Source organism: Diachasmimorpha longicaudata, chromosome 2 (assembly GCF_034640455.1).
Source record: "Diachasmimorpha longicaudata isolate KC_UGA_2023 chromosome 2, iyDiaLong2, whole genome shotgun sequence".
Taxonomy (NCBI): Eukaryota; Metazoa; Arthropoda; class Insecta; order Hymenoptera; family Braconidae; genus Diachasmimorpha; species Diachasmimorpha longicaudata.
The window spans coordinates 7048555-7060579 of NC_087226.1; the positions used below are offsets into that span (position 1 = coordinate 7048555).

The 12025-nt window shown below is 39.6% G+C and overlaps 1 protein-coding gene and 4 non-coding genes across 5 annotated transcripts; 1 reads left to right on the plus strand and 4 right to left on the minus strand.

The window, feature by feature from the left end:
* Positions 1 to 352: 352 nt before the first annotated feature.
* LOC135172949 (uncharacterized) lies at positions 353 to 10045 on the plus strand. Its single transcript, XM_064139507.1, has 9 exons — positions 353 to 755; positions 1373 to 1421; positions 3460 to 3557; positions 3644 to 3721; positions 4685 to 4817; positions 4882 to 5066; positions 6123 to 6248; positions 6310 to 6492; positions 6851 to 10045. Exons 1-9 carry the CDS (start codon positions 678 to 680, stop codon positions 7100 to 7102), a joined length of 1182 nt encoding a protein of 393 aa, XP_063995577.1. The 5' UTR covers positions 353 to 677; the 3' UTR covers positions 7103 to 10045.
* Trnaq-uug (transfer RNA glutamine (anticodon UUG)) lies at positions 6544 to 6615 on the minus strand. Its single transcript has one exon. It is a non-coding gene; the product is annotated as a tRNA-Gln (tRNA).
* Trnaf-gaa (transfer RNA phenylalanine (anticodon GAA)) lies at positions 7172 to 7244 on the minus strand. Its single transcript has one exon. It is a non-coding gene; the product is annotated as a tRNA-Phe (tRNA).
* Trnaf-gaa (transfer RNA phenylalanine (anticodon GAA)) lies at positions 7920 to 7992 on the minus strand. The gene has a single exon. It is a non-coding gene; the product is annotated as a tRNA-Phe (tRNA).
* A 1338-nt stretch (positions 10046 to 11383) lies between the features above and the next one.
* On the minus strand, positions 11384 to 11477 carry Trnay-gua (transfer RNA tyrosine (anticodon GUA)). The gene is made up of 2 exons: positions 11441 to 11477; positions 11384 to 11419 (listed from the first exon to the last, which is right to left on the minus strand). It is a non-coding gene; the product is annotated as a tRNA-Tyr (tRNA).
* Positions 11478 to 12025: the final 548 nt, after the last annotated feature.

The following is a 12025-nucleotide window of genomic DNA, read 5'->3' on the forward strand; positions in this document are numbered from 1 at the left end:
ACGGATCTTATGTGGGGAGTGAAGTAATTTTTAAAAAAATGTCAAATATGAAATTATGGTTTGATTTCAAGTAAGAAATTGCAAAAACCCGTGCGATCGTCGGGAATCGAACCCGGATCAATTGCTGCAAAGGTCACTATGCTCATCATTACACCAGCACCCGATACTAATTAAAATGAGGGAATTATGAGGTCCAAAAATAAGGAATTGGGGGGTATCAAAATGGAAAATTTATCAACTATTTTTCCTATTGATCCCTTGTGATTGCGTTGTTTAGAAACAACATCAGACAAATTTCGAAATTTCACGAAAAACAAACTTTAGAAATTTTTACAAAAAAATAATGCTGATTGCATCAAAATAATTTGTTCACGACGACATTGTTGTTCTTTTCCCCGATACAATGAAATGTGACTTTCATAAATAATACTGATAGTGGAGAACAATAAGGTGCAATTCGTAAAACGCAATTATAATGGGTTTTCCGCGTCCGTGTCCCCTGTCCTATAAATTAAGAATTCCAAACCACTACAAATCATTCATTCCCGCAACAAAAAAATAATCCCCCAAATGTGAAAAATTGTCAGGCTAAACTGTTCTTGTTTACCCCTGTCAAACAAAACACAAAGCGGAAGCCATCGACTATTTAATCACCAAAATAACCTTTCACCAGCGATATGACAAGCATCATGATTCCACCTATCATTCTGATAATTCTCATCCCAACTGCTGTGAATGCGAGCCTAAGCATTGCAGTAAGTACAAGCTCTCCTCACTCCCCAAAAAAATTTCCAAATAGAGAAAAAAAAAAACCTGAAAGCCAGAAGAAATTGACCACAAAAAAAAAATTCGGCGAAATTTCGCAAAAAGCCCCTGGACTTGGGGCATTAAATTCTCTCCCTCAAACCACAAAAAAAACTCCCTGGCGCCCACGGGACGGTGGGTCGCATTATTCCAACGCATTAAAATACCGATATTTCGAAATCAAGCGGTTTTTTCGGTCGCAATTATCTACCATCGAAACCAAATAAACGCAAAAAAAGACTGAAACTTGGAAATAAAGGAGAGAAAAAAAGATACATATACCCCCGTCGCTTTTGTGTCTCGGTCACGTTTTGCCAGGGCCTCTATCAGTCAAATTACACCCTGACAAGTCTGACACGTAAATTGCCCCACGGAGAGTAGTGTCTATACCCGGTGTAACGAATTGGGGGCCCCTCTCGTCTCAGTGTGCACCGCAGTCTCTGGTTTACTCGATTTTTCGTATTATTATACGAAAAATATCTTCGACATGTTGGTAGACTGCGATGAAATATTTCACAACTGTAATTTACACAGTTTTTTAATATTCCCTTGTATTTTGTTATTGCAGAACTCTGGTGTCAGGAGTATTGGTAGATTGGATGCTGGGATGATTTTCTGTGAGTGTTGGCATATTTTTTGCATGATATTTGCATGATGATTGAAGGAGAATGTGAAGTTTGATTCATCTTCTTCAAGATTTCCAAATGTTGAAAATAATCTTCATATTAGTCTGAGAAACGGTTAATTCAGCGACTTGTGACCTGCTCTCAGTCAATAAGTCAAACGTAATGGTCCATCGGTGCTTATTACACTTATCTTTGGCGTATCTCAGTCGTCGGAAAAATAGCGAATAAATATGACGACAAATAGCGGAAGAATTATTCATAAAAGAAAACGATTGACGAAAGTAATAATTTCCAACAGAAATACGTGGAAGTGCTTCGGTGCATCGGAAATTTTTCAAATCCATGTCCTGTTGAAACAAGTAATTGAATCCTTTAACTTTGAGCCATGTAAAATTCGCTCATTCAATCAGATAAATTAAGTCTCGTTTGAGCAGGACTTTTCGCTCTTTCCGTCACCGTATTATTTTTCCGAGTTGGAATGTGACTTTTTCAAAAATGTGTCGGCACATCTCCAGTGGCGGATTTGGTCGGGAAATTGAAGGACGTAGGAACACATCTTGTCTAAACACTCCAAGCGTTCATTGAGATAAATCAACAGATAGATCGATCAGCACTTCTGCTTCTCCAACAATCCCTATCTCTCCCATTGTCGAGGGGTTAATCTCAACATTGGGGCCCTGATCACACCAATTAATCCCCAAACAAGAATCCAATTCATCCGAATCCAACGACCTCAGTGACACAAGCCCTTTAAAAACGCATCTGCAGAAATTCAGTGAGAGGGTTGGTCGGTTGCCAGCCGTCACGAGATCCACGACAATCACGAAGAAGCTTCGATCACGACGCACACGGAATACCCCGTGCAATGGCTATAACACGCAATCCAAACTTGGCATCCCGCGCTACACCAGATTGTAGGTAACAACACTCAAACAAGCCAAACGCCAGTTTTGTTTCGTTCTTCAGCGTGCGCGAAACCTCTCTTATGGGAAAAAAAACCCTAGAAAATTCGCGAGAAATTGGAAAATCGTCCCCTGATTTTTCGAACGGACTCAACCAAGAAGTTGGAACACACCCTGTCATCAAAGTCTTTCGTCATTTGCGAGGAATTAGTGAGGATGGAGTTCCTCGAATGTGTAGTGCATTTAATTCGTCTCACAGCCATAACAATTCCATCAGAAAAACTGTTTGATCTACGTCCATTATACCTGAAGTTTGTACTCGTATAAAAGACCCACACAAAGGTACAACTCTCCGTCGATCCGATGACTTTCCCCTCGTGCGGCCCTGAATTATATATTAACCCGAGTGTTCTCTGCGATTAGGGTGGAAAAGTTGGTTTGACGTTGTTAGAAGTTTTATTCAGTCTCTACACTGCTGAATATTGCAAAAGAAAGCTCCAATAAGTGATTGCACATAGTTGAATCTAACTTTTGTAGTTGACCAAACAGCTGTCACTACTAATTAATACGTTACCAACGGCCAATTGTTACCAATACATGTTGTAAATTCCTGAGATGATTTTCCACCCCTTTTCACTCGTTCCTCTTGATTTTTTACCAACATTTTTCGGCTCACCAGTCTCCTCATGCCCTTTCGAATGACAGCAAGGAGAGCAGGTGATGTTTAGGCTTCTGATGCGTCCGAGAGATTGCTGGGTTTTATATCGCAGTGTAATTATTGTCGAAACTCAGGGCCAAACCCACGTGTGCGATGCACAAGTTGATGGACAGCCGAGTTTATCCTATTATTTTTGCCCTTTTTGAAACTTCTTTCACCTTTCTACTCCAGGCTTTTTCGAGAATCAACGGGATTAGTCGTTGCCTGTCTCCCATTCAGAGACGAATGTCCTCTTCGTTAAAATATTGTTGAAAATCCATAATATTCGATAGTCACCGCTGATCTGTTACCCGACGGGACAAGTTATTAAGTCACTTGAAACGGAAATTACGTCAATTCATTTGGATATATATATATATATATATATATATATATGACTCAATAATAATTCAATCGATATGAATTGCAGTCGTCGAATTACTGAATGAGGGGAAGCCGAAAATTGTCGTGTCCAGTCGCATGATCGGCTGTTGCGAGATTGTTACTATTGAGGATATTGAGTGCGAGGTGAGACGAACGTGATAGTCACTCACCTGTGAAACTAATATAAAAGATCAATGATAATTAACCGAATTTGAGTTGATAATTTACAGCATATTCAGCTGATCGGTGAAGTGCTTTCAGTGGAGTCTCAAGAGATGAAGAATGTGACTCTCATTTGGCCGACTCTAGTAAGCCCACATGACTCTCTTAATCGTGCGCTCAAGGATAAAATCTTCGATGATGAAAATTTGCGAGAATTATGAGAAATAGCAGGCGCAGTCTACCCAATTCACCGCCTGTGGTAACCTCGTGGGGGCCCCCCCTGTCTCCAGGGGGTGGTAGTAGTCTGTCGCGTGGGAGTAATATAATAGTGGTCGTTATCGTGATCCTTACGGGGCGGAGTCGACATGAACCAACCAGCATACTCGCTCGATGTATTTCTGCCACTACCACCGTGCTTTCTATCCCCTTCCCCACCTCCTAAACCCCCCTTCAAAACATTATCACTAAACACTACTGTCCCGTGTTTCCCCCTGGGCCCCCTCTCACCACTACTTCATACCACCTCGGCTGTACGTGCAAAGTATTCAACCCACCAATACTGGGACAGTTTAGCTTGCCGCCATCATGATTTATGAGTATTTTTTTTTTTAAAGCTAAAACGCTTTCTCCCCACCTACTGTTTCTCAAGTTTCTTTCCTCCTTCTTCTCACTCATTATTCTATTTTTACAAATTTGTTGATTTCGATGTGACTTGGAGCTGAGCTATGAGGTGGTATTGATGATAAGTGATGCTTTTATTACTTATTCTTCATCAGTTTGATGTTCTTCAATGATGGAGAGAGAGAGAGAGAGAGAGAGAGAGCGCTGAAAATCCTGCTATCGGTAGTGTATCGTCTGGGCATTTATAATGACCGTGTTTTTTTTCCACTTTATCTCTGTAATCACCATCGACGATCTACCTCGCAAATATCGCTCTCTACCCCAATGTTTTTCTCCACCGTATTCTTTTCATGTTCTCCCCCCTGCTATTGTCCCTGCCATCATGGCGATGGCAGGGAAGTACATAATTTCTCTTTAATTTTCATCATTATGTTGAATCTGATGGCAATCCAGCAAAAACAACACGATTTATCAATTATTTTTTTTAGTATCTTCACGACAGACGAGGCGAGTGTGCTGTTAGTATATCTGTTGAATGTGATGGTCATGATGTCGAGGAAATTCGGCGAAAAATTAAATTTAATACCATGGTGACGGGCAGCAATGGGAATATTCTCGAAGGTGATTTGGCTCTTCTCGAATGACTTAGGGGTTGTGTCATTGACTTTGGTATTGTAATATTCAGAATACTATGATGCTGTTGATGTGCGAGAATGTTCAAGTCCCGATCAGGATACATTGGACACGTGTCATCCAGTGAACTGTCAAATAAAGTACAATGGACAACGAAATTACTTCAATGGTCAGTTACAGAGGTGTCAGTCAGTGCCAGTTTGTCTCTCAGATTCCAGTAAGGAGCTTCCCGATGTGGTAAGTCAATTGTTGACCAGCCACGGATATGGTAATAGATATTATGGTGATGTAGAAATTGAGTTTTTATATAATGAGTTAATTTGTCCACGGTGTGTTTGAAACGATTAGTCTCAGTTTTCAAATACCGGAAGTGTCTTATAGGGTTACACAGTTGCTACTAATAGAGGATAGGTGCTAATGCGTAATGTTGTGAGAGTACGTCTTGGTTTTCTTTTCCGTGATATACGCAACTGGCATGCAATGTGGCGTGCGCCACTTTATCCAAGTGTATTACCGGTCCCACATAATAGTAAGGATCAGTCGTGCTCGCATCACGATTTATTCAATTTAATTTATGGTGATTTTGCCTTCCACCTTGACATCGTTCTCATTCTTTTCATCTCTGGTTAGTCAACTATACCCACCCCGTATCACAGATTTTTTTTCCCCTCATGTTTATTTTTTTTTCTTGGTTTTTGGTCCTTTCATGTTTTCACATTGGAGGAAAAATTGTTATTCCATCGAAATAAATAATCGGCTCGCGTGGTTGCATTTGTTTGAAATGTGGCCACGCGCACCACCAACGACTTTAAAAAATACTGAGGGGATACATAGGTATATTTAAAGTGTAATATCTTGAATACAACAGTGGCCACCAGTGCAAAGCCACGAATGTACGTTACACTCTCATAATTTACGGCGGGCTAATGATGACGGATGGAAGGCTACACCGACCTGATAAAACTTGCCGAGCTTTTGCGCACCGGCTATCTAACTCCCACTCTGTTTATTTTCTTTCACTTTGAAACTAAGTACTACAGCACGACAGTAAGAAATCTGGGGATTTTTTTCTCTTATCAGAAGTGTGTAGGGCACATCGATGGTAATGATAAATCAGCGTTCTAATTGATTAGAATGTCGTGATTAACGTTGTTCATTTGAAGATTGATAATATGAAAATTCACTTTGCATTAAAGACATCAACAGTTGGAAAGATCTGCATTCGATATTAAATCCGACAAATCAGAGATTGATCACTAAGAGGTTATTGTTATTGGATTCTATTGTTATTAGGTGTATGACGCTATTAACAATACCTGTCGCAATATGGAAATGTCAGTGAGTCAGGAAGAAATACAGTCGTTAAGCGGAGGTGCGGCAGAAATAGCCTGGCGATCAGAATCAAAACCTAAAGTTAAAGTTAGTAACTTAGATGGCAATGAGTCTCAGAACATATTGACAGTGGTGATTACAAATTTAGAATGTACTATGCCATCATGGCCATAACGATAAGCAAACTGGCCTGTGTCACTGCGATGAAGGATGGTCATCCCAACCCCTCGGCAACCTAGAACCTATCAATGAATACATACACATGTGCAATGTGTTTGTATTGCCCTTTCCTGGATTTGGAAATAGCCCGATTCATATTCTGCTGATGGTGGTATCCTTTGGTTTACTGATAATTATGGGGATTTTTATAAAAAATTTCAGTAGGTCCCACCGAGATTTGAACTCGGATCGCTGGATTCAAAGTCCAGAGTGCTAACCATTACACCATGGGACCGTATTTGTATTGGTGAGGGAAAAAATTTAACAAAACGTTTCATCATTTTTTCAAGAATTCTTTCGCTCATGATCTTGATTGGATTTGATTTCTTCATGATCCCATGGTGATTTCTAGTCGAACATAACATGTTGCACACGATATAATTATAATCTGGACAAGTATGCAACTGATAAGTCAGAAATCTACATAATATGAAGAAATAGTATTCCTTAACTTGGAAATTGACAACCAGATTGCAGCTGTTCTGATCGTGCTAGTAGTATTATTTTATTGCATAACCACCCTGTTGATGGAAGTGTTACCTGAAAAAATAAAGATAGAACGATCGCAGCAGACTATCGGCTTACCCTGCTTTGATGGCTCGTCAAAAAGTTTGACATCTTGCTGCTCTACGAGACCAGTCCCAAGAAAACAAGACAGCAATACCTCCAATATAACATATTCAAGACTTTCAAATCGTTCCTTACATTCTATAAGACCATGAAACCGAGTGATAATTATCTTGCACTTCGGTTGGACGATAAATCCACTTGAGACAAGTAAAAAGTTGACTTGCCGAAACCCGGGATCGAACCGGGGACATTTAGATCTTCAGTCTAACGCTCTCCCAGCTGAGCTATTTCGGCGAAGTTGTATTTTGTGGCGGACAATACTAATTTAAAATATGGCAAACTGAACAAAATCGATTACTGAAACTGAACTGGTATTGAACCGGAGACATTCAGATCTTCAGTCTAACGCTCTGCTTTTTTTAAAACTAGGTTTTAATTCAGGAATTTGGTAATATTTACGCTATATACACTTCTAAAAACAAGTATCTAAGAAGTATTTGTAAAGTATCATTTTGATATAAACTTTGATCTTTTTTGCAACTCCCGAATTAAAAGAATATTTTAGTAATTATATGATTACATAACACTGTATGGTACAGTTTAAGTTCACCAGTATTCCAGCTTTAACCCTTTCGCTACGGACGCATTCTCCGGCGCGCTTCTCTCGCTGAGTGAGCCGCGGCGCCAAAAGTGTGCATTTGCGGAACAACTGCAATCGTATAGCGAGCGTTAGGGGTTGGGTGACTATAGTCACCGCTCGTACATAGCGAGCGTCAAATGTTGGGTGACTCAAGTCACCGCTCGTGCATAGCGAGCGTCAGGTGTTGGGTGACTATAGTCACTGCTCGTAGCGAAAGGGTTAATTATTTTTTCTTGTGTCGAAAAGTTTCGCGTTTGCTATTTGTCCCTAAGATTACTCCTATTGGTTTTTTAAGACACTTAATATGGTAAATGAAAAAAAAAAAAAATTGCCGAAACCCGGGATTGAACCGGGGACATTTAGATCTTCAGTCTAACGCTCTCCCAACTGAGCTATTTCGGCTATAGAGAGAAAAACAGAAAATAGTATACAAGAGGGAAAGAAACTCTCGTTCACGACGAGCAGCAATGCAACTTAATTAATATAAAAATTATCAACAATATGATATCGGAAATATCTATGTAGGATTCATGACAGTAGTTTTAACAAAAAAAATAATACGGTTCATTCGTGGAAGACAAAGGTAAATGTCAAATACATAAATATCCAACTCTCAACCCGGCACTACGAACTCCGGCTAACAACTAACTACCCTAATCATTTTCTCGCCCTTAAATGCTAAAAGTGTCCTCTGTCATTGTCGTTTTCTCATTCACGTCGACACTCGTTCCTTCTCATTTTACTTTCCAGTCAATCTTTTTCACTCTACTATTCACTCACGAAACTACACTCATCAGGCCCAAACTTCACTTCATTATTTTATAGTCAGACCCCCGAGTATTTCCCTGCTGGTCCTATCGCGACTATAGAACTCGGGCCCGCACAGTCTTTTCATGGCTTAAAATCCTCAGATTTCCCAAAATATTTCATCAGGCCTCTTCTTCTTCAACAGGGATTTTTCCCCTAACACTTATTCACTTAAAATATGTATCCCACATCCCTAACGGTGGAGAAATACGTTCTAATGTCGCTAGCATCGACCCAAGAGTGTGGAGCAACCTGGAACTTCTCCGCGAAAAACTCCGCGAAAACTTCTCCGCGAAAAACTTCTCCGAGAATCCGAGAGTTGCGATTTCGAAGGGAGACCCTTAAGTCCAGAAGTTCGGCGAGAACAGACTGTTGGAATATCGGGAGCAAAATAATGGAAGAACGCAATTGAATTTTAATAGTCAACTTTAATATAAATTGTACGAACTCTAGTTGTCAAGAGGACACTGCACACTGTATGGATTCTTAGAAGAGACTAAAAACTAAACTAACCATCAGGCCCCGATTCACCTCTACTTGTAGAAGGCAATAAACCTTGCACCCCCTGAATCTCCATTAAGGGATTCCACTTTGACCAGGTCTGGTCACCATATGGTTTTTGGGAAAATCCCCTTTTGCAAAGTGCAGCAATAAAAATTCCAAACTAAAAGGCTCTGACGGTAATTAAATAATAAATATAAAAACTCTGGGACGAGTGAATTTTGTATCTGGGAAAACCCCAAAATTCAACACAGACAAATTCAGGAATTTGAGTTTAAAAACCTGATTTAATTCCTGAGGACTTCAGTTTAAAAATGGTCAGATCTCGCCACTCTCCCCCACCAGGAATCGAACCTGGAACCCAGCCTTACGGCGTCGGGCTATCAGTGTCCCAGAGCTTTAATGTTTGTCTTCATCAGCAGATAACAAATTGGCGGAAGAATCCGATTACAGTATATGTAAAGAGTAGAGAGAAGAGGTGAGGGCAAAACGACGAATGTATTGCGTCGTTTATTTCAAACTTCCTGCTAGTACCTGGTTGGCTGGGAGCTTTCGCATCCACCCGGGTTTGAAACTGCAATTAAAGTAATTGGCCTCATTGTGTTGTCCGGAGCGAAAGCTAGTGAATGGGCACTGTCAGCCAGCCTCAGCCCGAAACAGAAATGTGCACCTATCTTATGGTCCGCAGAACAGTGCTTCTCACAACAAACATTCTTCTCTTTTTTTTTCTTTACATTTTTTTAGAATTAAATCCTTTAGGCGCTGCCCTGTCCTGGACGCTCCGTCATTTCGTCCGTGGGAGATATCGGGAAGAACTGTTAATTTGATGTTTCCTGGACGAGAAGTTCCTTATAAATATCCTCCTACAGGAGCTTTAATCAATATCACTCAAAAATTGAGGTTGAAGTTATGAGCAACTTCACCCCCGAAGTGTCTGAAGGGGGTGCAATGAAGAATCTGTAAATGGTTGACAGTGATATTAGAATTAAACGTCCCGAATGTACAGGTCATTAGTGATATTTTTGGTAAAGAGATTTGAAATATATTTTCATTTTTGAAAGGTCGAGATAACGCAACTTTTCGCGAAATCCGTAATTCTAATCTTACGTTGTGACGTAGATTTGTTTTTATCGCATCTCACTGGAAGGAATCCACAATTCACATCAACTAGACGTGAAAAATACCATTCGAATTGTGCTGGAATGTATTCAACAATTTTAACTGATTACGAGGAATTCGAGATTTAATTTAATAACATATTTTTATAACATCATTAATATTCATCATCTATGGTTGGTAAAACGCGATGGTTCCTTGAGTAAATAAGTTGTACCTCTACCGCTTGTTTTGTTAACATAATTTCCACGCAGTTTTGATAGTCAACGAGTGGAGCGACCGCATTAATAATTGAGTTGTAAGGCCCAATTAAATACAAACGACTACGCTTTCACGATTAATGACAGCTTGAATTTTATTCCGGGGATATCGTGAAATATTGCCATGAAGGAAAACAATTAACTGAGAGCATATCAGATTGTCGATGGAAGGAATCTAGTTTCGTGTCCAGAGTGCGATTTATTCTGAAAAAAAAAAACCATAATTTTTTTTTCAAATCTTGTATGATTCCGGAAGTCTTAATATAAACTCCAAACTGTCTCTTCGTGTTCTCGCCGAACTTCTATACCTAAATGCCTCTCCAAAAAATTTGCTCTCTCATTTCTTCTTCAACGTTTTGGAAAACATTTTTTTGTACGAAGGTGACAAGGGTTTCCTGATACTAATTTGGGACACTTTGTAGTAATTACGTAGGCAAAAAAATTTTTTAAGATTTAATACTACATTTCTTGAAGGGGGAAGAAGGCTAAGAATTTTTTAAGAAACACGAAAGATCTTCAACGGTCGTCTGAATATTTATTTAGTCTCCATATGCGACCGAACACTTAGGGTGCCTTCTCTCGTTGTGGGAAAGGTTTTCCTCCCTGACGTCAGCGTCTGTGGATATGATAATACGATACTCTGATATGTGAAAAACGATGAAATTAGAATTTTCATACATCAACCCCACACCTGTGAAGCACTAATTGTCCTGCTGCTGGGATAATGAGGCATAATTATTCGCGAAATTCCACAGGAGTTAATGATCCGTCGGGGCGTGTAGCACGTCTCAGGCAGATGTTGCCGCTGATTCCGGGTGGTCAAATAATGTCAAAGGTATTATGACTTCCCTTTTTTTACAACCTCTCGGGAAAAAAAAATTTAGAGGAACCAACAAAATCACCATTGATAGCGATCGGCCGTCGAAGGCCTGGAAATTTAGTCTCTCCAATACTACTACCGAATAATGAATCAAAGTGTAAAGATAACTCATTTATTCCACACTTATAACGCAATTTACACCATATCGTTTGCACGTGCAATGAGAATAACATGCATTAAAATTCATAAGCTCTGGGCTGTAATGAATGATTAAAAAAAAAAAATTTATTCCTTCGAGCCGGATTTGAACCAGCGACCTATGGATGCCCATTTTAAATTCTTCCAACTACAGTCCACCGCTCTACCAACTGAGCTATCGAAGGATTCTATAGGCGGGAAAAAAAATAAATCCCTCATATGCCCACTTACATTGCACCAATCACAGAAGCGTAAAATTATCCCTGAAGCAATTAAAATAGAAAAATTAATAATTATCATAATGAGGGAATGTGTGGGAGAAATCAAATACAGAACTTTCAGCGTGAATTGACGATTTTTCAAATTATTTAAAAGGAGAAGTAACTTTCCTCTCGAATTCGCCCAACGACATCACAAGGTAACGTTGGCGCCAAACTGTTGTACACTTTTTTTGCATGAGAAAAATGATAATGCTGAATTAATTATCACTCATCATTCACTCCATCTCTTTCGCTTCAATGCAAAACCGGAAGTTGTGCCTGCCGATTATCATGCCTTGTAGTTTTTAATTATTTATTCCAAAACCATAAAGGCGACGAAGGAAGCGTGGCGATTTTCTATTGAGGCTATTTTTCTTCGTATTTTCTTTACTCCGTTTGCATAATCTGCCGTTGCATTACTGTCAGTAATTAGCGTCTATGCATAATAAAGTTTGTGAAACGAATCCGTTTCA